Genomic DNA, 26,679 nt, shown 5'->3' with positions numbered 1-26,679 from the left:
AAATGAGTTGATATGGAAGACTTTTAATACTCCAGCATCAGAAATCAATTAAGTGTATACTTAGGTTAACTCCTCTTTCTCCTGTCAGGAGGGATAAATGTAAAGCCTTACATTTAGATTTTTAAAAATCTATTTCATCTTGCAGAATTGCAAAATATTGTATCATCTAAATAAATAAAAATATTTTTGCCTGAAGGGTAGACTATAATAGAATCCACAAAATAAGAAAATGCAGTCATAAACTAATGAGAAGTGAATCATAGACAATATATAGTAAGCTTAATGGGAGATACATTAGGAGATAATGAATCTACCTCAATCAGAAATTACAGAAATCTTACCACTTTAAAAAATGGGGAAATCCACTATAAAATATTTGAGAGGACAGAATAAATTCAAGCATAAGAAGATGATGCCATTGATTAAATTACTAGTTCTGGTTATAATTTTTTCCAAGTATTTATCAAACCTAACTTTGTTTACTGGTTACGGCTGGTAACACCAATTACTAACATAGCTATTAACCACTTCATTTCTCTCTGGAAGAAAAGCATTCGTTGCTTTCTAATTTCCTTTTAAAGTTTTTTTTTTTTTTTTTTTTTTTTTTTTTAAGATGAGTAGGCTTTCAAGCAACTGGCTGTGATTTTTGCACTTCTAGATGAGATTATCCCACTACTTCCAAATCCAACATCCAACCTGCTCGTTTTAGAATCCAATTCAGAACTGTGACACCATAAAATCTTAGTATTATATGCCTATGAGAGTTCATCTTCTCACTGTCTTTAGATGAGACAGTCTTAAAATAAGTAAGAATAGCATAGTTATACACTATATTTTAAAATAAAAAGAATGCATATTTTCTCTAAATAATACATACATACTAATACCTTTTGTAGTTTGTTCCAAGTAGAAGAAAGTCTATAATTCTCTTTCTAAAGGAAATTTTGTATTTGTGTGTGTATGTGTGTGTATATGAGTGAGAGAGAGAGAGAGAGAGAGAGAGAGAGAGAGAGAGAGAGAGAGAGAGAGAGAGAGAGAGAAAGAGGGAGAAATAAATCTTTTTTTCATTTTGAACTAAGCCTATGATTTAATCTATATGAGGAACTTCCAATGAGAAGTCACTCTCCAATAATTTAACTTGACAACTATTCTGTAATTTATAGTCTTTGTAAGCTTTCTAGACCATTTAGTGGTTAAATGACTTGCACCTATCTTCAGAAGAAAAAAAATGGAAAACATACTTTAACAAAAGAAAAATATGATTAGTAAAAAAAGAGTATTCAATTTTTAAGTTAAAATTTTACAGATAAATCAAAGTAAGCACAAAAGATGAAGGTTTTCTAATTTGACTTTTATTTGTGCAATTCATATTAAACTAAAATAATAAAAACTATACCATTTAATAGATGCAGAAAAAACAAATATAATGAATTTGTGTTGCCTAAATGTTTCTGTATTATATCTGTACTAACATAAGCATGGAATTCTGACTTTAATGTGATTATATATATATATATATATATATATATATATATATATATATATATATATATATATATATATATATATATATATATATATACATATACATATATATATATGTATGTGTGTGTATAAATATGTACACATATAATTTTATTGCCTAGAAGCACTAGAATTAATTCTACTAAATACAGGGATAATGTCAGGATTTTCTCTTTGTCCATTATAATTGGAATAGTTCTAAAACTGATAGTGATAGAAATAAAACAATAGAAAGCTATTAAAGTCATAAATATTCCCAAATGTGAAATTAATTCGGATATATATTCCCATACAGAATATATTAGTTTTTTCTGCTCACAAGAAAGAAAAATGGAGTATGGGAGGTTAGGCCCTGCCAATTCAGGAGACTGTAGTGATGATATCCTTAAACATTTCATATCTTCAGAGTTGTGGCAGTAGAGTGAAGGAATCTAGGAGCAACATCTGTTTTGAGACAATCAGTACCAATAGCCCATGAATTTGTAGCAGATGATAGAGTTCATGTTAAAAGAATATGTTTGCCTTTATAAACAATAAAGTATTGAGTGACTTACACTTTCTGGTAGACTAAGGAGAGGATTGCAACCTTGCCATTCTTTTTTGTTTTGTTTTTTTAACCTCTGATTTTGCAATCTGCCTTACTACTTACTGTATTCTCCTGCTGCTGGAGCTGGAGCAGACAATGATCCTATATGCATTTTCTACCCCTGTTGGACTCATATGGACTTATTGAGATCAGTCATTACCTAGCTTTTATATTTTCATCTCCAGCATTTAGTACAAATTTGCAGATAATAAATACTTAATAAAAACAAAATCATAAAGATTATTAACCAAAGTGTATGTAACCATTTATTAGTTATATAATAGGACTATTTTATTCCCTAAAGAGATTAGAATATGACTAATTAAATTGTTTCAACTCTGAAAATTTGGAACTCTCAGTTTCTTATGTAAGATGAATGAATTGAAGATAACATATAAGATCCCTTTAAGAATTAGATTTATAATTTTAGGATTCTATAAGTTTAGGATTCTTACCAGTCCTTCTCTGGATTTATTCAGCTTACCAATGTCATTCCTAAAACATTCATTGAGACCTAATCAAATATTCTAGCTATGTTCTTATCAAGTTGGAATACCACAATATTATCACTTCCCTAAATCTGAATATTATGTTTCTTTTAAGTACAAAATCTCCTAAGTTAGTTGGTCAAAGGATACTCATAAGTTAGTTGGTCAGTATCCTTTATACACACATGTATAAGGATATGGACATAATATGTGTGTATGCATGTATACATGTGTGTTTGTCTATGTGTTTACAATATTCTATAAAGCAAATTTTATATACATTCAGGTATATATGGATATGTGTATGTGTGAATATAAACACATACAAATATATGTATACATATGTGTACAGATGTGTGTGCATGTAAAATTTCCTTTACATAATATTTGAATCAAATGCACAGCTTGACCAGAAGTGTACCAGTGTACCTTTTTTTCCCACAGCAACTACAATATTCATTACTTCTATCTCTTGTTAAGTTTCAAAAATTGCCTGGTAGGATATAAATTTTAGAATTTTTAAAAATATGCATTTATCTTAACAACTAGTGATTTGAAGAATGCTTTCATTTTTAGTTATTTTATGTTTTTTTGAATATTTGTCTATTGAAAATTATTCTTGATGTTATAGATTTCAATATACAGTCAATTGATGGATATTTTTCGTGTAAGATTTTTATCAGTGAAATTCTGTGCAAATGCTTTTCCCCATACTACAATTTTACTTAAATCTATGTTTTCTAATTTTATTTGGGCAAAACAACTATATTTTGTGCAATAAAAATATCTTTTTAATCCTTAATTCTACTCAGTTTGTTTGTTGAGTGCTTTTTTTTTTCAATTCATCTAGCTTTTCTTTTAAGAAATTAGATTCTATGCTATTTGGCTTATATTATATTTAATATTGTTATTCTTTCGCTGTTTAATGTAGATTTTTAGTCCTGTTTTTCCTCATTTTTATTGGGAAATTCATCCTTTCACATTTATGGTTTTAATTATTGACTATGGCTTCTTTCAATTATCTATTCTCCTTCTAGCTCATTGTTTAGGTGTTTAGCTTGGAATGAGTGTAAACAGTAATTTCTGTTCTGGCCAGAAAATCTAAGGGTCTTCAACTCTCAGACTGATAGTTTTGTGATGGTACACTAGAGCATCTTTTGTCTGTTCTTACCTAGTCTTTTGTCATTATATATGTTTTGTCTCAGACAAACTTCTAGGAAAGATCTTAATTTAGAAAGGCCAAGGTCACTCATTGTGTCCTGGGAAGCACCAGTTGTCTTGATTTTTGTTTTGCCACAGGATTCCAAAGACTGGAGGAGTGAATAAAGCTGATCAATTTGCAAGACTCTGGCTTATTTAAAGTCAATTCACTAATAACTCAAGATATCACCCTCAAAATATTATTTGTTCTTTTGCAGAATGAAGTAAGAAGAACTACACACACACACACACACACACACACAGATATACATATACTCATGCATAAAATTAATTCCTTTTAAAAATCCATCCATTGTTTGTGTTATTTCTTTTACTTATTTAAATTTACTCTGCCCCTTTTACCCAAATTCTTCTCCTTCCTTTGTCCTCTCTAAATCCAGACTCCTAGGTTCTTAATTTAATTAGTGTCATTTTCTCTCTTTTTTAATCTTTATTTTTTTCTTTTTCCATCTTAAAGATTCAGTACCTAATCATCCCTTCTTCTCCCTATGATCCATCCATCTATTTAAGTGATATTAATTTGTAACTTCTTTTACCAATGCATGTTTTTCCTCCTTCAATCTCCATTATTACTATTTCTAATATTCCTCCAAATCTGATCCTAAAAATTCTAATGCTTGATAAAGGTAGTAAGGATGTAGTAGGAAACATTTCTCCCCCTAGTTTGAGAGAATGATAATTTTGTTTGTTTTTTTCATTTTACTCACTGGTAATATGTTTCCTTGTTATCCAACCCTCTCTTTGCATCTGTGGACCTCTAATCTATCCTTAGAAAGTGTGCCTTCCTGTACATTTGACCACTTCTTGTCATTTAATGGGGATTGGTCCCATGACTCAGAACAATTACTTGTTGATAGTTGATAGTGTTAAATATCTACTCCAGTAAGTCAGTAAGAAAGAAGGAAAGGAAAAAGTACAAGGTAATAAATAAAGATCACTGTCACTATGGACACCTCCCATTCTATGGCCAGCTCATTTATTATCTCTTGATTGATTCCAACTCTATATTCTCTCCTCTTTAACTTTCCATACCTACTATGCTATGGCTTTAAATTCTCACCACATAAAAATAGAGGAAGAATCTGAGAGGTAGAAGGAGGAGACAAAAAAGGGGATGAAGAAGAAGAAGAAGAAGAAGAAGAAGAAGAAGAAGAAGAAGAAGAAGAAGAAGAAGAAGAAGAAGAAGAAGAAGAAGAAGAAGAAAAGAAGAAGAAGAAGAAGAAGAAGAAGAAGAAGAAGAAGAAGAAGAAGAAGAAGAAGAAGAAGAAGAAGAAGAAGAAGAAGAAGAAGAAGAAGAAGAAGAAGAAGAAGAAGAAGAAGAAGAAGAAGAAGAAATGTTATTGGATAGATATTCCATTTTTTATGTTCACTATAAGTGTGGTATTTGACCTTTCTGTGACTCACTTGACATCTATAAAATGAGGGCTTGGGCTAAATATTCTTACATGTTCCTTTTAGATTTAAATTTATGATCCTAAAAACCTATGTTCTTGCTAACCATAACTACATAAAAATAATTTTCTTTAATGTCTCTTTACTCTCTGAAAATATTTAACTTTCTATTATGTGGTCACTGTTTTTGATGAATCCTCTTCCCATCTCTGAAAGGTTTTTGAAAAAAATTATCCAATTCTTTCTTTTTATTGAATGTCTAGTAGTGTGATGGTGGTGGTGGTGGTGGTGGTAGTAGTAGTAGTAGTAGTAGTAGTAGTAGTAGTAGTAGTAGTAGTAACAGTAATAGTAGTTGTAATTGCTATTGTTATTGTGATTTCATCTAACTTTTTCAGACACTTACTTTAAGATGCCAAATAATTTCTTTTGCTTTTTGCAAAATCATGTTAAATATTTTTTTTTTTTGGTTTTTATAACACCAAAGTCATCTTAAGCTATTTTAATTGATTTTCCTTGGAATTAGTATTTGGATTGTTGATCTGAAATTTGAATAAGTTGCTTATTGGTGATTTAAAATTAGGGTTTTTTCTGTTAGTGTTCTATGGATTCTTACAATCTTTATTGCCTCAAATATTTCTGGGTATTTTATATGATCTATTGAAGCAAGTGTACAGGTTTCATTTTTTATGTTGTTTTTTTTTTTTTATCTTTGCATTCTAATTTCATGTTTAGTATTTCCCCCCTCCCCCCCAGACTGGGGTTAAGTGACTTGCCCAGGGTCACACAGCTAGGAAGTGTTAAGTGTCTGAGACCAGATTTGAACTTGGGTCCTCCTGAATTCAGGGCTGGTGCTCTATCCACTGCGCCACCTAGCTGCCCCCCATGTTTAATATTTTAACATGAATATGTAATCTATGTTTTTTCCTTATAATTTTGTTCCACGATTTTTACTTTTGTTTTTCCAGTTTGCCTACCAATAGTATTATTTTCCCTTTCAGCGGCTCTGCTTTTATGGATAGTGCTTCTGTGTATCTTTTATCCTGAAATTTTCTAATCTTTTGTTAAATTTGCTGATGTATTTTCCTTAAAGGCTATAATTTCTTTCTTTCTCTGGAACTTTCAAATAATTGCTTAGCTTTTCCGAACAGTTTCAGAGGAAATTTTGTTACATTTTGGTTTTAGGGATCCTTAATTAGTTTATTTTATTTATCTATCTCAGGGAATTTTTGAGTCAATTACTTTTATTTTGAAGAAAATGATTATTGACTAGACCTTTAAATGCTTTTTCATTTTCTTTTTTCACTCATGTTTATTTTGTCTTAGTCACTTGCTGAGAAAGTGTTGGGAACACAATATGCAACTTTGCTTTACCTCTGGTAGACCTTTTCTTCTCTTCTTGTGAGAGGATAATGGTGATTCAAGGAGACTGAGAGACAGTTGCGTTGTCTGACCTCTTTCCTCTTCTCTCTGCCTCCAATTCATTTAATTCCCAGTCCACAAGCAACACCTGTGTCAGAAAAGGCTGCCTGACGACTCCCTCAAGTGTCACAATCCACAGCTGCAGAAGCTCTCAGAGAATTGACCTGTCCTTTCACCCAGACATGGTCCTTAACAAGAAAGGATAAGCATATTTATTGCCAATGTTTGTTTTTGTTGTGGTATTGATTTTTTTTTTCCCTTCAGAAAAACTGGTACTCTACTATCCTTCCCCCCTGGCTTCCTGTTTTATGTTCTCTAAAAACTCCAATTTAGGTGAATGTGGACAGTTGGCTCACTACTGTAGGATAACTTCAAATGTCAATCTTTGAAGTCCACTCAGTAACTGAGTTTCCTTACTGACTAGTCTAGCCTCTTGAGATGAATCAGGAAACTTATCTGAGAATAGTTCCTCTGGGGTACTACTACAAAGGGGAATGCTCCTAGAAGTCATGATGTTGGGTTTCTTCCTGACCTTCCTGTGATTGATTTTTTTTTTATTAGCTAGGAAGCTAATAATAATAATAAAACAATAATAAAGCTATTAGTTTTTGTCTTGTGCTATTACTTAACTTTAATCAATGCTATGCTTATGATTATTTCATTTCTCTACTTTTGTATTCCCCAAACTACAATCCCCCTCATATACATTTCCTTTCCTCTGGTCTCAGGATGCTCCTGAAGTTACAGCTGTTTCTAATGGGAAGTGGGCATGTATAGCACTTTTTTGGAGACTTGAAGAAAGAGAGGGACTATAGTTGATGGAGAATAAGTCTGGGGTTATATTCTAGGACTAAAGAGTCATGTGAACAAATTCATTGATATTTGAGAGGAAATAATGAAAAATGGTGATAAGGATTAGTTTAGTTTACATACAACAAAGGAAATTAGAGTCAGATCACAGAATTTACAGGATTGTTTCATTTGTGGTAGAGTAATAAGGTTCTCTTAATTCAACAATTAGAAACACTAAAAGTTATTTTTTTCCCCTTTGAATAATCAGTTGGAAATCAGACAAAAAATCTTAAAGGGGCTATCGCCCCCATCATAATATATTATCAATTTTATTCGAGTAATGTGAGAAAAATGCCCTTGATGACTGTATAATAAGTAAACCAACCTAACCTTGGTCTTCTATGATTAGTTAAGTACTCAGTGTACTTTTCCCCATCTCACCACTGACATATGCTCTATAAGTATCAGATTCAAGGACTAGGGAGGTCTCTAGTCATCATCATCTCTCCTCTACTTTCTATCTTTTTGTTATGGAAATGATTACCAAATGAATTTTGAGGCTCAACAACTATTGTTATTGGGAAGGGTATGTTTACTCTTTGATTGCTAATGAGCTTTGTCTTCCATTAAAATGCTCTTGAATTCAAAGTCAGAGATTTCTATTACTACCATTTGCTCCCTCATATCCACCTATATAAATTCTGTTATTTTCATATTCCTAATAAGGCAAGCACTGGGTCTGAAATAAAAAAAAAAAGACCTCAGTTTAAATGTATTGGATATTTCTTAGGCATGTGACTCTAAGCAAAATATTTATCCACTGTTTACCTCAGTTTTCTCACGTGTAAAATAGGTATATATTAAACTTAAAACAGTGCTTAGAACATAATAGGAACTTAATACGTCCCCTTTGCTTTTCTTCCTTAATCTCCCAATATGCCCTACAGAACCCCCATATTATTTTTAACAAGCTGTAGCAAGTTAAATTCAACAAAAGGATCAACTCAGTTAATATTAAGCATGATAATAGTTTACTAATAAAACACTGAACTTATTAATAAAGATTTCTCTGCCTTGCCTTAATTTATACCAAAAAATTTGGATCATGGGGCAATAGGACTTTTTAAACCTAGATGTGTCTTCCTTCTGATTGACCTAATGGTACATCCATCGTTTTGACCTGTTTTGGCAAAGGCAATCATAATAGGTAGACATTTTAATGAAGAGGTGGATTAATAGTTCTCCAATTCTCTCAATTACTTCATCATTGTGGGAGAAAGGACAGGACTAATTCTCAAGTGAAAGAATTACTCTCTAGCTAGGAAAAATGAGCTGGCCTTCTAAGCTCTCTTAATCTTAAGGAATGCTAGTTGCTTTTTGAGACACAGCAACCTCCAGCATCCTGGTTAAGAAAAAAAAAAAAAAAACAAACAAAAAACAAACAAACAAAAAAAAAAAAAACAGCCCCATCAGTGTCTCCCTATCTTGGTCTCCCCCTTGTAGCCCTAATCAACCCCAACTTTGGTGAAGAAAAAACTAGGGCAAAGGACATGTTCCCTGTGGAAGGCCTAGCTCAAGCTGGTTTCTGTAAACAGAAGTGAGTGTCCCATTTGGGTAGGGCCACTATAAGCTGGTTAACAATGTATAGATATCTTGAGGACTGGAAGTTACCATATTATTGGATCATCTCCTTCAGACACTGCTTGCCCTTCAGAAGTGTGGTCTGACGAAAATTGGGGGAGACTGAAGGAGGAATGGATCATAGTATAGTATACATAATTAAATAATATAGTACAGCATTCATTTTTCTCAAAATTGTGCCGCAATTTTGTGTTATCCCTTTTTCAGTCATACTCCTTCTGTCTCTACAATTATAGAAACTTGGCTCTCCTTCTTCCATGCAAGAAGCAACTTTATCCCTAACTAATCTCTCTAGTACCAGATGGATCTTTACTCATGTTATCTGATAAGGTAAGGCAGAAGGAGTAGAAATTTTTTCTTTGCTATTACTTTCAGATTTACCACCATCATTACTACCACTATCACTCAGAAACTTATCCTTTGATGTTCCACTCTATCAGATATAACATCATATTCAAAACCTGATTAGTGCTTTCTATTAATTCCTGATCATTCTGCATCATTTCTCAAAAAGTACATTCAAGACTTACCTGTGGTCTACAAGCTTTTTTCCCCTGTGGTCTACAAGCATGTTAAGATCTACTGCATCTTTAAAAACCTTCACCTTCCCATGCTGTCTCCTCAGATACCATCATGGCACACTTCTCTTTTATAGTAAAATTCTTTAACAAAAAGTTACCTGCACTAGTTGAGTCCAAATTCTCACTTCAAATTCAATTCTAAAATTTTTGAAATACTTATTTTTATTTATTTTCCCAATTTGATTAAACCTGCTCTCTCCAAGATCATTAAATGATTACTTTATTGTTAAATCCAGTGGCCTTTTTTCAGACTCAAATCTTCTTAAACTTCAGGTTCTACTTAACACAGTTGACCATTCACATTTTTGGATAGTCTCACTTTCCTTTTACTAGGAAATAGTCATAAAAAACTTTTGGTACTCAAAATGTTATATTTTGTTAGGTTTACTGGAAACTAGATAGAGCTAACAAACTTTGGAAGCATTCATTCAATCAATGAAAAATAAAAAATTATTAAATATCTACTATGTGCCAAATATTGTGTTAAGTGCACATTATCTTTTCATATTTTTCATTCACAATTCTAAAAGAAAAGTAACTCTTCATAAGAGTAAATGGAGCACCTGAAAAGCCATTGATAAAAGTGTAAAAGTGTGAAAGATAGAAAGGATGAATAGATTTTTTTCTATTCACTGTAGCATCAGAAGCTACTGAAATATTAATCTGGCTATTGCCAGAAATGGGATTGATGATTGTATGGTCAATTTGGGCCAATTTATTATAAAGAGGGGAAAATACTCACAATAAAAAAAAGAAAACTTGAGTAGAATTATATGAGATATTGTTGTTTAAAAATTTTATGTAATTATGAACTGAAAAGTATATTTATTTATTTTTATTTGTAAATAAAATTCCAGATAAATCCATAGCCAACATCTATATGTAGAATCATATCCAGCGTTATATTGGTAAAACTGTAATTGGCTTTACTCCAAAATGCCCTCACCAGGGTGGTTCCTCAAAACAATCAGCCAATAGACTCAAACAGTTCTTCAGTAGAGCCATTACTTAAATATCTAAAAAGAATAGTGTTACAAAGCATTTCCTACAATATGAGGGTCTCACTTTCCCACTAATATATTCAGAATCCAGAAGAAAGGCATAATTAACGTAACTGTAAAACTTTATAGCAATATAATGGAAGCACATATATAAAAGAAACATGTGGTCAAAGTAACTCATAATTCTAGAACTTTAATATTCTTTCTTTAGAGGCTTTTCAAAAATATTTCTATAGTTGCTCAGCTGCTCAGTTGAGTTGATTCTTCACAGCATGTAGCATCATAGCAGCATAGTTCGTCATCCTGAACTATAAACTTTCTCTTCCTAAAGGTTTGACTGAACATACTAACCTGTCATTGGATTGTATCAAACAAGTCATTTAATCATTGTGCTAACTATTCATCAAAGGTTCAGTGCTCCTGGACTGAGTTGAGTTTGTTAACTGATGAATTTATTAACATATTAACAGTCTGTCCTATTGTTGCAATAAATGCTGGAGTGGTCCAGGTAGACACATGGCACATGCTTGATATCTGGATTTCTCTCAGAGTGTGATATCTCTACTAGATGGATTGATGCTGGATTTTGCTCTTCATTAGGCCCCTATTAGTGTGGTGGTGTGTAACCATGTTCTTTTCAGTTGGAATGTCACAAAACTTTTTAAATAAGGGTGACAAACTTTAGCTTAGGACAAGTAGAATATTCTTTTCTTTAAATCTCTTAGCGCCTCAGTTCTGAGAATATGCAAGCAGAAGATGGTGGAAGACTTGATTTTCTTTTAAACCAATTTTTCTTTTCTCTTTCATTCACTAAATAGATTATTCCATGCTATTTCAGAGTAATATGTTTCAGTTCAATCATTTTCATCCCTTACACTTTTTGGGCAATATTATATAAATAAATGTATATGAACAAAAATAAGAATGCAGTCTGTGTTTAGAAATGAAGTTCATTGACTTGCTGACCTGAATAATGAAGAATTTCTACTTTGCATCTAAAGGCATTCTCCTCTACATTTTACATCTCTCTTTTAGCCTTTGCAGATAGATCCTCATCATTTACTGAATTCTCTGTGGGTCATTTTTCTTACCCAAATGTAATTAGAAATATTACTTCACTATAAGTAAAAGCCAAATACCGTAATGACTGAAAAGTATGGAAAGATCAAAATAAGCAGAACAAAGAAAGCAATATGGGCAATATAATAGAAGAATGTGAACATAGTAGCTTTGTTTGGCATTCAAAGCCCTTATTAACCCACCTTATACTTTATTTCCTCTTTGATCCAGTGACACTGATCTTCTAACTGTTCCACTACATCACCCAGCTCCAGTCTTTTTGGCTGTTTCTCATGCTTGGAATGTTCTCATTCCCAAGTTTAATTATTGATATCCTTGGCTTCCTTTAAGTATCAACTAAAATGTTACAGTCAACAAGTCTTCCTAAATGTATCTTAATTCAAGTGCCTTCCGTCTTTTAATTCTTTCCTGCTTATTCCACATATAACTCTTTTTGCATATATTTATTTGCATGTTGTCTCCCCCATTAAATTGTAAGCTCATTGAAGTTAGGGACTGTATTTTGTCTCTTTTTGTATTTTGTTTGCTTAGTACAGTGTCTGGCACATAGTAGGTACTTAATATGTGTTTATTAATTGGTTGGAAATGTAAACAAAATAATAAAAATTCCATGAAAACATAACGAAACTTGACCCCAGAGTAAAGATAGGAGATTGTCCTTCCATGCCTTCTTTGCAAAGACAGGAGACTATTGACATTTAGTATTGCATATAGTGATATACATACATGAAATTGTCAGATATTTCTTGATATATTGATTCATGTATTTCATCTTTTACCCTTTGAAGTATCATATTGCAATACTTTTTCTTTGTTATAGAAGTTGCTGCCAACATTTTGCTATCCTGATAGTGGTTTCAATTGTTTTTCTTTGGCCACTTAAATTATTTTTCTTTGGAATGGAATTAGAATTGCAAAATGTACTAAATTTTGTTTTAGATGTTTCTGGGAATTTTATTTTGTTTTTCTGTCAATAAGTGATTAGTATTCACTATATTCTCAGATTTTAATAAAGTTGTATTATTATCATTCATATTTTCTTGAAAAAGTTTAATAGTTCATATCAGACTTTTTGTCATGTTTTCATTGGAATCTAATAATTCTTTAGTTACCTTTTCTTAAGCTATTTCCCAGGTTAGTTTTTGTTGATAAAATCTTTTAAAAGTGTATAAGTAATTTTAAGGATCATCTAGGTGACACAGTACTTTGGACATTCCAGGAAGGCTTGAGTTCATAACTAAGTTTAGATGTTTGCCAGTTTGCAATCCTGGGCAAATCACTTAGCTTCTATTTACTGCAGATTTGGTTTCCTTATCTGTTAAATGAGGATACCAAGAGCACCTTCAAGAGCACCTTCAACCAAAGATAGTTGTGAGGATATATTGTGATAATATTTTAAAACATATTGCAACCTTAAAGATGCTAAATGATAGCTATTTTATCTTTTTTTTTTTATCTTTCTAATTCTTTCCTCCTGAACCTTTTTTTTTCCTGAGGCAATTGGGGTTAAATGACTTTCCCAGACTCATATAACTAGGAAATGTTAAGTGTCTGAGGGCAAATTTGAATTCAGGTCCACCTGACTTCAGGGCTGGTGATCTATCCACTGCATTATCTAGCTGGCCCCTGAACCTTTTATTTTTTTTTTCACTCATAATACCATTGAAAAATAATTTCTTCATTTCTTTCAGACATTGTGGTAATCCTTGGGATAAGCCTTTTCTTTTCTTTTTTAAGGTTTTAGTTGTAGTAGATTTGTAGTCACTTTGAAGCTGGGCTATTTTTCTAGGCATCTCTTAACGTATAATATTTCTTTTTAATGTTTGATATTGTCTTCTATTTATTCCTATTTCTAACATCAATTCCTTACACGAAGTAATTAAACCTTATTAGGGCCTGAACTCAATTTCCTAGTTTCTTTCTCATATATTTTACCATACTTAATGTGCCAGAATTAAAACTTTGGCAGGTTACAGTGTGATTCCAATCAGAGGTCTGGGGGTTGTCTAGATAATATCTTCTATCCTCCCAGGACTGCTCTGATTTGTCCCCTCCCCACCCTCACCTTGGATTTCTAACTTGTTTTAACACCTGAGCTCATGTTGGTTTTACTGGCAGGACATCTATTCTAGCACTTGCAGATTCTGGCTACGGTTTTGTACAGCCCAGGGCTAGATGGAAATGATTATAAATGATTCTCTTTGGATTTCTTGATCATTATTCATTAGGAATGGTTTGATGTCAATTTGGAAGGTTTCCAATAAAGTTTTCTTGGGAACAATGTTGGCTCGATGCTATTTAACATGTTCATAAGTTGCTTGGGTATAAGCATAAATGGTATCTTATTAAATTTGCAGATGATTCAAATCTAGGAGGAATAACTAAGACACTGGATGACAGAGTCAAGATTCAGAAAAATATTTATAGGTTACAACATTGTGCCAAATTTAATAAGGTACAATTGAATAGCAATAAAGGTAAAGTTAAATGTTAAGATTTTGGGTTTTTTGTTTGTTTGTTTGTTTGTTTTTGTTTTTAATGTAAATTCCTCATGTACCAGGTGATTAGACCATGTGAATTTAAAACCATTACCATTTTCAAGGGTCTTCAATTTGACTTTTTAGTGATGTGGCAGCCAAGAAAACTAATGGAGTATTAGGTTACATTAAAATAAAGAAATCTTAGATTGCCAAGTGCCTTAGGTGGTATAGTAGATAGATTACATAACTCATGCGGAGGAAGACCTCATAGAAAAAAAGCCACTAAACTTTCTGTGTCTCAGTTTTCCATTCTGTAGGAAAAAGTTAGTTTTCATGGCTTCCTAATACTCTTCCAGTCAGAATATATTGGATCTAGTTCAAAATGACTCATACAAAACTCAACTATTAAATTTTCAGTATAATCATTTGTACTTCAGAAATCAGAAAATGTTACAAATTAGAGCTTGATTTAATATAATTACATATTATATGTAGTATAATTATACATATTGTATAATTACATAGACTTAGGAAAATGCTAATGATGAACAGTATACTTAAAAGTGTATTCTGAGTTTTTAGTGAACAGATTGTTAAACATTTATCAGTACACTCCTGAATCTAGTTAAATATTAGGATCCCATAACTAGAGAGAAGTTAATTTTCCTGTAAAGACATTAACAAGATGTATGTAGTATCATATTCAATGGTGGGAATCAAATTTTAGGAAAGCTATTGATATGTTGGGGAGTATCCATAGGAAGGCATATATAGTCATATCACGAATGAATGAAAAGCATTATAGGTACAAAAGACAGTGCTATAAATGCTGTTGAAACTGAAGAGCAAAACAGTCCCTCCTTTAGGAAAACCATATTGTAATAGGAAGATTCAACTATAAGAAGGAAGTAAGCATTCATTAAGTGCTCACCAGCCACTGTGCTAAGCACTTTAAAAATATTATTTTATCTTATCTCATCTTCACAACAATCCTGGTAGATAGGTGTTATTATTAGCCACATTTTGTTGTTGTTTGAGATGAGGTTGGGCACCAAATAATGGGGTTTGGTAGCAATTCCTAGTTCGTATAACAGGTGCAAGGCACAAGGCACATGTGAAGAATTCACAATGAATTTCTCTCTGTCAAAAGTTACCTTTATTTATGAGAAGAGGTTACAGACAAATATGAAGAGGTGAAATAGACCCCAAGAGAGGTAAATATATCAGGAGAGCATAGAGTTAGCAAGAAAAGGGGTTTTAATAATTAACAATGAAAAATATATGTTCCCCAGTGGAATTTACAGTTAACCAGGACAAAAATAAAATAAAATAAGTCATGAAGTGGGAGTATACCATTAACTGGCAGGATAAATCCATAGAAGAGTTTAGCATCTAAAAGTGTTAGTTTGCTATAATAAGGAGAAAGAAATCAAGAGGCATGGGGGAGGAGTGAGAAGAAAGATACTACAAGACAGAACACCCAGCTGGGCTAACTCAAAAGGGATTCAGCAAAGCTGACGTAAGTCATGGGTAGATTTATGGGGGAAATTTAACCTCAGATGTTTGACATCATAATTTAGCTTTCTGATTGGATATATTAAGGTACAATTTCCAAAAAACTTCTCTAGGGATAGGATTACAAGGCAGAGCTGATCCCCATTAGTGCTTTTGCCTCAAGGAAGATTATAATTTTATCAGTACTTCAGGCTTTCTCCCCCAATTTCATCATATTCTAGGACCTCATCATTTCTTTTTTATTCTCAAAGAGAACCATGACATGCAAATTAATTAGATTTAAGGAAGGAAGGGCTGGGTAAGGTCACCTACTCACTTTCTTTCTTTTTTTTTTTAACAATTTTTTTATTAATTTTATAATTATAACATTTTTGACAGGACATATGCATAGGTAATTTTTTACAACATTATCCCTTATACTCCCTTCTGTTCCAAATTTTCCCCTCCTTCCCTCCACCCCTTCCCCTAGATGGCAGGCATTCCCATACATATTAAATATGTTAGAGTATATCCTAGATACAATATATATGTGCAGAACTGAATTTTATTGTTGTTGCTGCAAAGGAAGAACTGGATTCGGAAGGTAAAAATGTCCTGGGAAGAAAAACAAAAGATGCAAATAGTTTACACTCATTTCCTAGCGTTCCTTCTCTGGGTATAGCTGATCTGTCCATCATTGATCAATTGGAATTGGATTAGCTCTTCTCTATGTTGAAGATATCCACTTCCAACAGAATACATCCTCATAGAGTATTGTTGTTGAAGTGTATAATGATCTCCTAGTTCTGCTCATTTCACTCAGCATCAGTTGCTGTAAGTCTCTCCAAGCCTCTCTGTATTCACCCTGCTGGTCATTTCTTACAGAACAATACTATTCCGTAACATTCAAATACCCAACCATTCTCCAATTGATGGGCATCCATTCATTTTCCAGTTTCTAGCCACTACAAAAAGGGCTGCCACAAACATTTTGGCACACACAGGTCCCTTTCCCTTCCTTAGTATTTCTTTGGGATATAAGGGGTATGCACAGTTTGATAACTTTTGGACATAATTCCAGATTGCTCTCCAGAATGTTTGGATTCTTTCACAACTCCACCAACAATGCATCAGTGTCCCAGTTTTCCTATATCCCCTCCAACATTCATCATTATTTGTTCCTGTCATCATAGCCAATCTGACAGGAGTGTAGTGGTTTCTGAGTTGTCTTAATTTGCATTTCTCTGATCAATAGTGATTTGGAACACTTTTTCATATGAGTGGAAATAGTTTCAATTTCAGAATCTGAAAATTGTCTGTTCATATCCTTTGACCATTTATCAATTGGAGAATGCCTTGATTTCTTATAGAGTCAATTCTCTGTATATTTTGGAGATGAGGCCTTTATCAGAACCTTTAACTGCAAAAATGTTTTCCCAATTTGTTACTTCCCTTCTAATCTTGTTTGCATTAGTATTGTTTGTACAAAAGCTTTTTAATTTGGTGTAATCAAAATTTTCTATTTTGTGATCAATAATGATCTCTAGTTCTCCTTTGGTCAAAATTCCTTCCTCCTCCACATGTCTGAGAGGTAAACTATACTATGTTCCTCTAATTTATTTATGATCTCATTCTTTATGCCTAAATCATGGACCCATTTTGATCTTATCTTGGTATATGGTGTTAAGTGTGGGTCCATGCCTAGTTTCTGCCATAATGATTTCCAGTTTTCCCAGCAGTTTTTGTCAAATAATGAATTTTTATCCCAAAAGTTGGGATCTTTGGGTTTGTTAAACACTAGATTGCTATTTTTATTCACTATCTTGCCCTGTGAACCTAACCTATTCCACTGATCAACATGTGTATTTCTTAGTCAATATCAAATGGTTTTGGTGACTGCTACTTTATAATATAGTTCTAGATCAGGTATAGCTAGGACACCTTCATTTGATTTTTTTTTTCATTAATTCCCTTGAAATTCTCGGCCTTTTGTTCTTCCATATGAATTCTGTTATTTTTTCTAGGTCATTAAAATAGTTTCTTGGGAGTCTGATTGGTATAGCACTAAATAAATAGATTAGTTTAGGGAATATTTTCATCTTCATTATATTCCCTCGCCCTATCCAAGAGCACTTAATGTTTTTCCAATTATTTAAATCTGACTTTATTTTTGTGGCAAGTGTTTTGTAATTTTTCTCATATAATTCCTGACTTTCTTTTCATAGATATATTCCCAAATATTTTATACTATCGACACTTATTTTGAATGGAATTTCTCTTTGTATATCTTCCTGTTGGATTGTGTTGGTAATGTATAAAAATGCTGAGGATTTATGTGGATTTATTTTGTATCCTGCAACTTTGCTAAAGTTATGAATTATTTCTAATAGCTTTTTAGCAGAGTCTTTGGGGTTCTCTAAGTATACCATCATATCATCTGCAAATAGTGATAGTTTAATTTCCTCATTACCTACTCTAATTCCTTGAATCTCTTTCTCGGCTCTTATTGCCGAGGCTAGCGTTTCTAGTACAATATTGAATAGTAATGGTGATAGTGGGCAACCTTTTTTCACTCCTGATCTTACTGGGAAAGGTTCCAGTTTATCGCCATTACATATGCTGTTTACTGATTGTTTTAAATATATGCTCCTGATTATTTTAAGGAATAGTCCATTTATTCCTATACTCTCAAGTGTTTTTAGAAGGAATGGATGTTGAATTTTATCAAATGCTTTTTTTTGCATCTATTGAGATGATCATATGTTTTTTTTGTTAATTTGGTTATTGATATAGTCAATTATGCTAATAGTTTTCCTAATATTGAACCAGCCCTGCATTCTGGTATAACTCCCACTTGGTCATAGTGTATTATCCTGGAGATGATTTTCTGTAGTCTTTTTGCTAAGATTTTATTTAAGGTTTTAGCATCAATATTCATTAGGGAGATTGGTCTGCCTCACTTTCCTTTGCAGAACCATCTGAGACTAGTGGCCAGATATAAATCAGGATGACTGGAGATGGCCCTAGATGCAGTGGGAGGGCTTTTTAAGCTAAGGCCTTCAACAGTCATTGTTTTATTGAGGCCACACCTATTCCTAGATATCTTGGGGTCTACTGACTAGATTTCTAAAAAAGCACCAAGACTCAAACCCAAACAACTCTGAATCTCTTATACCGGCCAACAATAGGTCCCAGGTCAAGCCCCAAAAGGTCACTGTTTGAGTCCTGATTGAGACAGAATGAAAGAAAATAGCAGTCATTTTTGACTGAGGATCTTCCCCTTTTACTTTTATTTATTTAGTTGTTTGGGGTTTTTGTATTAGGTGAAAGAAGACATTCTTACCCACATTTTATAGTTGAAGAAACAGAGACATATGGAGAGTAACTTGCTCAGAGTGACAGAACTTATGTATATCTCAGACTGGATTTGAACCCAGGTCTTTCTGAGTTCAGGCTTAGTCCTCTATCCACTATGCTACCCACATCCAAGGTTCATAGAAAGTATCTGGTCTTAAGTTATAATAGCAAAACTGATGTAAATCCACTTCCTTTCATTCCTTTACTTGATGTCATTACCATTGATAAGATCATATCTGTTTCTGATGTTCAGAGTCATGACCATGCTAGTTGCTTTGTTGGTAAGAAAAGTTCTTTTTCAATTCTTCAATAGCTGTAGTTGTTGAAGAGGATAGGACTGCAGTTCCTATAAAGGAAGTTACTAGATGAGTCTTTTCTCTTTAAGAAATGGTTCCTTGTAAACAGAATGGCTGTGGCGATCTAATGATAACCCCATATGTAGAAGTGACAAATCCAAACATTTGATGCCAATTGCCTACATCAGTCTCATCTGTTGGTTATTATTTACTTTCATTTTTTTTTTCCCTTGGGTCATTCTCATCATCTTTCCTTTTCAACTCAAATCTTGTCTTCTGCTGTTTCTTTCCTCAATTTCTCCTTAAATCCATCTGTTCTTCTTTATTTCTTTTTTTCTTTTTCAACTAGTTTCACTCTCATCCTGCAGTTCAATTTCTTTTCTTTCATCTAAGTTGGCCTCATTATTCTTCATATTCCCATATTCCCCTACCCCAAATCTATTTTTATCCTCTTCCTAGTTCCAAAATCCACCAAATCTCTCCTGTCTTCTCCTTTTTTTCCCTCGCCTTAATCTCCTTCTCCCTTTTATTCTTTCTTTTTGCCCCTTCTCCTTTGCCTTCTCTTTTCCTTTCCTTGCCTTCTCTCTTTTCTCTTCCCCCTTGTCTTATTTTGTCTCTCCAGTGTCCTTCTTCTTCCTTTTCCCCTATCCCTATACCCCTTCTCCTCTCTTTTTCTCTTCTACTTTTCACCTTTCCTCCTTTTTGTTATCCTACTCCTCATCTTTCTCATTCAGACTATGTCCTTTTGTTTCCTCCTTAAGAGAACATTCTTCAGTCAGAATCATAATCACCACTCTTTTTGACAATTTGAGGGAAGGTAACCCAAATAATCTAGAGATGCTCATAGCATAGTTATGTAACCCAATATATTTTCCTTTTTGAAATTCATGAAGCACTTATTAAATACCCAATTAGGTTCTAGACATCCAAAAAGAAAAGGAAAAAAATGTCTGCCCTAAAGAAACATATATTCTATTGGAGGGGGTAGATAGATTGACATTTACACAAACACAAAAATACAATATAGCTTGAAGAACAATTAAGGAGAATGAAGAAATGCATCTATCGATAAGAATTAACCCATAATGTGTCAGTATCAGGGCAGGATTTGAAATCATGTTTCCCTGACTCCAAAGTTATCTTTTTATTCATCATGCCTTGATGATGATGATAGCTATCATTATTATCTTAATTATTATTTATGATAAATTCTAAAGTAGAATTATTGTTCTAGACATCCATATCACAAGCTTTATTCCAATAAAGATCTCTAATACATGCATGGTGATTATAATACTATTATTCATCATCTGCACCTCCATAGTGGTACATAGGTCTTCTTCTAGACCACACAGAAGAAGCACTAGTAATGCTTCCACTAGTAAAGTTACTAAAGGTCTTGGACATCTGTGTAATACAATGGATAAGGTTCTGGGTCAAAAGTCAAGTTCAAAATTGACCTCACACATTTATTAGCTGTGTGACACTTGGCAAGTCACCTAACTCTCTTTGCTTCCTTTCTCTTATCTATAAAATGAACTAGAGAAGGAAATGGAAAACCACTCAAGTATCCTTACCAAGAAAACTTCAAACTCTGGTCACTAAGAGTCTGACACAACTGAACAACAATAATAACTTTTTTTTTTTCCTGAGGCAATTGGGGTTAAGTGACTTGCTCAGGGTTGCACAGCTAGAAAGTGTTAAGTGTCTGAGACAAGATTTGAACTCAGGTCCTCCTGACTTCAGGGCTGGTGCTTTATCCACTGTGCCACCTAGTAGATATAACTCTAAATTTTTTTTGAAAACAGTAAACATTTATAATTCCTTTATTGTCTTCTTCCTTCCCTTCCTTCTTTCATTCTTTCTTTCCTCCCTTCTTTCTTCTCTTCTCTCCATCCCTTCTTCATTTCCTTCCTACTTTCCTCCTTCCCTCCCTCCCTTTTTTCCTTCTTTTTATTGTACTTTTCTATAGGGTCAGCTTGGTGGCACAGTGGATAAAGTGCTAAACTTGAAGTCAGCAAGACTAATCTTCTTGAGTTCAAACTGGCCTCAAACACTTATAAGTTGTAAAATACTAGACAAGTTTCTTAACCTATTTGCCTCAGTTCCTTCATATATAAAATAAATTGGAGAAGGAAATGGCAAAACACTCCTATATTTTTGTCAAGAAAAGCCCAAATAGGATCATGAAAAGTCAGGCACTACTGAAATGACTGAACAGCAAGTATAACTTTACTGTGGCCAAAATAGCTGATAATAAATATAATGCTTCAAGATAAAGTTAATGAAACACTTTTTATACATTATCTCATTAGAGATAGTGACACAAACAATATTTTGAATGAATTGAAAAAAATATATATATATATTTTAAAGTTTATATAGCCTTGCCAGGGCCAAGGCAGAATGGAGTAGAGGAAGAAATATTGACGGCATAATTTAGTTCTATAAATTTTGTTAAAATAAAGTATATGGTGTGGAGATAAAGATGAGTGAGGAAGAAAAAAAGGAGACAGAAATTTTGAGCTTAGAAAGTTGTGTCTTTGTGTCTTTTTTTTTTGTATTAAACAACTGTGACTGGTGAGTGGAGAAGAGTACCGAATGCAAACATTTCTAGCTGCTCCCAGAGGTATGGATGTACTTGTAGTGTAGACTTTGTACAATTAAGAAAGAGCTACTTCAGCAGACAGAATGCAAGTTAAAAAAAAAAAAAAAGATAAATAAAAATCCCTAAAACAGTCAAGCTTTAATGTGAAAAGGAAATTGTTATTTGTCAGTGCCCATTGCTTTACTTCAAGAACAAGTACTCAGAACAGCAAGCAGACACACACACACACACACACACACACACACACACACACACACACACACACACACACTCATTGCATAGACATAGGCCTATAGCCCTATGGGAATTTTAGGATTCCCTGTGGCTGTAACATCCTATGGAAATTAATTGGCATGCCTAAGGAGATTCTGAGCATTTTCATTACTTTATCACTGCCCCTACTTAATAAGACAGCACAGTTTGCACACTAGTGGAACCTCTGCACCACAGGTAAGAAATGAGAAATGTTCAGGGTCAATTAACTGCAATTGCTTAAAGTTAGCTCAAAGTGCTGTAGTTGTAACTGTGAGAGATGCTGGGAAAAGCTAGTATTCAGTGGTTCATTTTTCTCCTGATGAGAACTGATGATCCAAGGTTAGCACACTAGGAGCCAGCTGAATCTTTTCTCATGGGTTGCTTTTTTACATATATTCCTATGTTAATTATACTGTGTGGTTTGAAAGAAAGAGTCAAATTGCCAATGAAAAATATAGTATATTTTTGTATTCTGTACCCTAAATATTAAGAGATTATCTAAATAGCAATTAAAATGAGATTATCTAAGGTCAAAAGTCATGATGATTTTTTTCTTATGATTAAGACTCTTATTTTGATCTAATGGTATTGTCCAGGTAAATATCAAATCAAATGGACTTTCTTAGTGCATTTGCTGAGAACTCAATTTCTTGGGTTATTTAATACACTTTGAATTTTGTGATATTCAATAATTTCTTAAAAAGTAAATCTTTTAAAAATAAATGTTAAATGATTTTTTTTCAGTATGATAGTTAAAGGAGTCCATCAAAAACTTCTAATAGATGAATTTTGGTGGTTGTGGTATCAGTTAAAGCAATACATGAAGAATCATTATATGACTTGAAAGCACAGTTCAAATAATAGTAAAATTCACTACATCCCCAGGATGTTTTGATCATCATGGAAATATGGTTATTATCTGCAATAGTTATAGGAAACCAATTGGCACCCAAAAGAATATCTCCAAATTCAAATTCATATTTATAGACTACTTTTTCAACTAGTATTGGAAGATGGTTATTATCTTTCCTCTTTTATTCCCCTCTCTTATAAGGTTCTCCATTATTCTTTTTTAAATAAGTTTTTATTGAAATATTTTCACTTTTTTTAATCACCATATTTCTCATTATACCATTTCCCCTCCTAACCAGAAAGCTATCACATATAACATACTGTATTTTAAAATAATAATAAAGAAAAAAATAGCATACTTGATTAATTTGCTGAGAAAATCTAAAAATATATGCAAGATATACTTTTGGATCTCACACTTTTGTAAATGGATGGAATGGCAATATCTTCTCATATCTTTTCTTTTAAGCCATGTTGTTCTTCAATATACACTTCAGAATTTTTTTCCACACTTACATTGTTGTTTTCACTGTGTATATTATTTTATTGACTCTGATTAATTTATTATGCATCAGTTAATATTTTGCTGTTATTGTTCAGCCATTTCACTCCTGACTGACTCTTCATGATCCCATTTGGAGTTTTCTTGGCAAAGATACTGAAGTGATGTAGAATTTCCCTCCCTAGCTCATTTTACAGATGATGAACTGAGACAAACAGTTAAGCCACTTTCTCAGGATCAAACAGTTAGAAGAATCTGAGGCCAGATTTGAAAGCTGAGTTTTCCTGACTACAAAGTTAACACTTTATCACTGTGCCACCATCAGTATGGGTATTTGCATATATCCATATTTACATATTTATATATGCATACATATATATGTACATACACACACAACTTTCCATATGTCTTGGTAAATGTCACATTCTTCAAGTATTATATAGCACTGCAATATTACCAAACATCCCTATCACTGCTGAGGACATTGTCATTCTTCCATTTTTCTAAATTTAAATTTACAATTTCAATGTCATATGAGACCCTTTTCTCACTCATCCCATACGTCCATTAAATTGCTACATCTTATGATGTCTATTTCCACATCTTTTGCATATATCCCTTTCTCTTCAATCACACTACCACCTATCTTATTCAGGTCCTTATCATCTTGGAATTATATTTATAGGTATTTTCTTGGATCTCTAATGTTTGTATTTGGTGCCATGTTTGGCCTTTGTATTATTGCAAAATTCGCTTTTATTTCTTTTTATCTTTTTTGGGGAATGGCTTAACAATTATGGTCAGTAGAGCAATTTATATTATTTTAGTCATTACATATTATATATATATATATGTATACATATATATACATATATTTGGTTCTTTTTACTTTAAGCTGCATCATTCCTATAGAACTTTCTATATTCATCATTTCTTATTAATCATATTATATTATCTTCATACATCATAACCTGTTTGACTATTCCCCCAGAAAATGTGCAATAATTTTGTTTCTATTTCTTTGATATAAACAAAAAAAATAGTTTTTAATAGTAATGTTGATATGTTTGGGGACTTGATTCTTTTCAAAGGTTTCTTTAGTGTACAAAAGTACTATCACGAGTAGTAGAATCTCTGAAGGCAAAGAGCATGAACATTTTATTCACTGTATTTCCTTAATTCTAAATTGCTTTCTAAAGCTATAGTACTGATTCCCACTTTCACCAACAGCTTGGTGAGTTAGCATGTCAAGATGTTGTATAGCCTGAAAAATAAAAGTTTAAGATTTCTATGTTTTTCATTTCTTTTTTTTTTATGTGATTGACTTAACATTTAGATATTTATATTGAATTCATGGGTATTTGTAATATATCCTAATGCACTAATAAATATATTATCTTGATTTTTGAGAATGAGAAAATCTTAAAGTTTCATGCCAAACACAATTATGAAAATTGTTCTCACTGATATTTTCTCTTTACTAACAAGAATTCATGGTGTAATCTTTACTATTTTTTTGTTTCCCCCCACAAAAGGAGCTGGTGGCTGGTCTCCACTTGTGTCAAATAAATATCAGTGGCTACAGATTGATCTTGGTGACAGAATGGAAATCACTGCTATTGCTACCCAAGGTGGATATGGGAGTTCTGATTGGGTAACAAGCTATCTCCTGATGTTTAGTGATAGTGGAAGGAACTGGAAGCAATATCGTCAAGAAGAAAGCATCTGGGTATGTTTTATAATTGAAAAAAAAAAACTAAACAATTCTGAATATGCATTCTAGCAATTGTTGCATGTCCCTGCCTACGTACTATATATAAATACATATTAAGTAAAGAAATGTAATTTTCAGAATTACTCTAAAATTGGTTTCCAATTGAAAGTAAAGTAGATTCTAGTTTTTCAAATGCATTATACATATATTGTATATTGAATAAATAGAGATAAAATATAATTTTATATTCTGTCAGATATAATTGAGGGAAGAAATATACCATTTATTATTCCATGATTGAAATCCGAGGAAGAAAAAAAATGATCCTGTGAAATCTGTATTTTGTTCAATAAGTGGTAGTTTGATATAACATTTGTATAGTGTAGCATTAATAAAATAAATGCGTTACTTTTATTTCCCTTATTGTTATCTAAGATTTATGAAATATACTGAATGTTCTAAATTGGTGTAAATGAAAAATCTATTCATAGATGATATATCAAGGAAGGTACTGCCCCAATGAGAACTGACAATGTTTAATCTTATCCTTTAATTTAAAACAAGAACAGGCCTTGTTCAAAATTTCAGAAAAATTTCTACTGAGATCCTTTCAGATAATAAATAAAATGTCATTAATAATTTTTGCACTTCTACAATCAACAATCATTCTTGTTAAATAATTGTAACAAAAATATTTACTCTTTATTGCATAAGAATGGGGGAACTATGACAAATAATGATTATACTTTTCAAATAAAGTATATCAAAATTGAAACATTATATGGAAAGAATACTGGTCTTCTATATTTACATACATATGCATACTATAAGATCTAGATAGATACATTGATATATAGATCCTATCATTAAATGCCATTTTCAGAGGGAAAAAGTTGTTTTCAGAAGGCAAGCTATAAACAGAAAAGAGGAATGCATAGGCTAATTAAAGCAAATTATACCTTATATAAGAAAAACAAGTTTGTAGAAGTTTGATAAAAGAGAAATTTCTGATTTGTGATTGCAAAAAAAAAAGTCAAAAAAAAAGCTGAAATAAGGGTTTCTTACAATCTAGAGTTATAATGAATGTATCTAATTTTTCTTTTTTTTTTTTTAAATAAGAGGAAATACATTATATTGAAATGGAAAAAAATAGTAGTTATTAGAGAGCAGTGACTTGGCATCTATTTTATGATTATTTTGTGATTAATAAGCAAGTTGTAAATTTTCTCTCATATAAGAAAATCATATAAATTAAATACAGACTTCTTTCAATAGGTAAGCAGATTTGAAGCAGACAGGAATCTTGTACATATTCAGAGGCATTTTTTTATTTTAAATTAAATAATTCAATATTTTTTATGTCTAAACACCTTTGAATATAATCAGAAATATTAGA

General features: G+C 32.4%; 1 protein-coding gene across 2 annotated transcripts in view; it reads left to right on the top strand.

Annotated features, from left to right (window-relative positions):
• CNTNAP4 (contactin associated protein family member 4) overlaps window positions 1–26,679 on the top strand; it is a 641,498-nt gene that overhangs the window by 192,303 nt on the left and 422,516 nt on the right. For both annotated transcript variants that reach the window (XM_074281700.1, XM_074281701.1), the window contains exon 3: window positions 25,105–25,298. In XM_074281700.1, coding sequence (XP_074137801.1) covers window positions 25,105–25,298 — 194 coding nt within the window. The remainder of the gene's footprint in view (window positions 1–25,104; window positions 25,299–26,679) is intronic.

This window comes from Sminthopsis crassicaudata, chromosome 1, assembly GCF_048593235.1.
Source record: "Sminthopsis crassicaudata isolate SCR6 chromosome 1, ASM4859323v1, whole genome shotgun sequence".
Taxonomy (NCBI): domain Eukaryota; kingdom Metazoa; phylum Chordata; class Mammalia; order Dasyuromorphia; family Dasyuridae; genus Sminthopsis; species Sminthopsis crassicaudata.
This window is presented reverse-complemented; position numbering and strand designations above follow the sequence as displayed.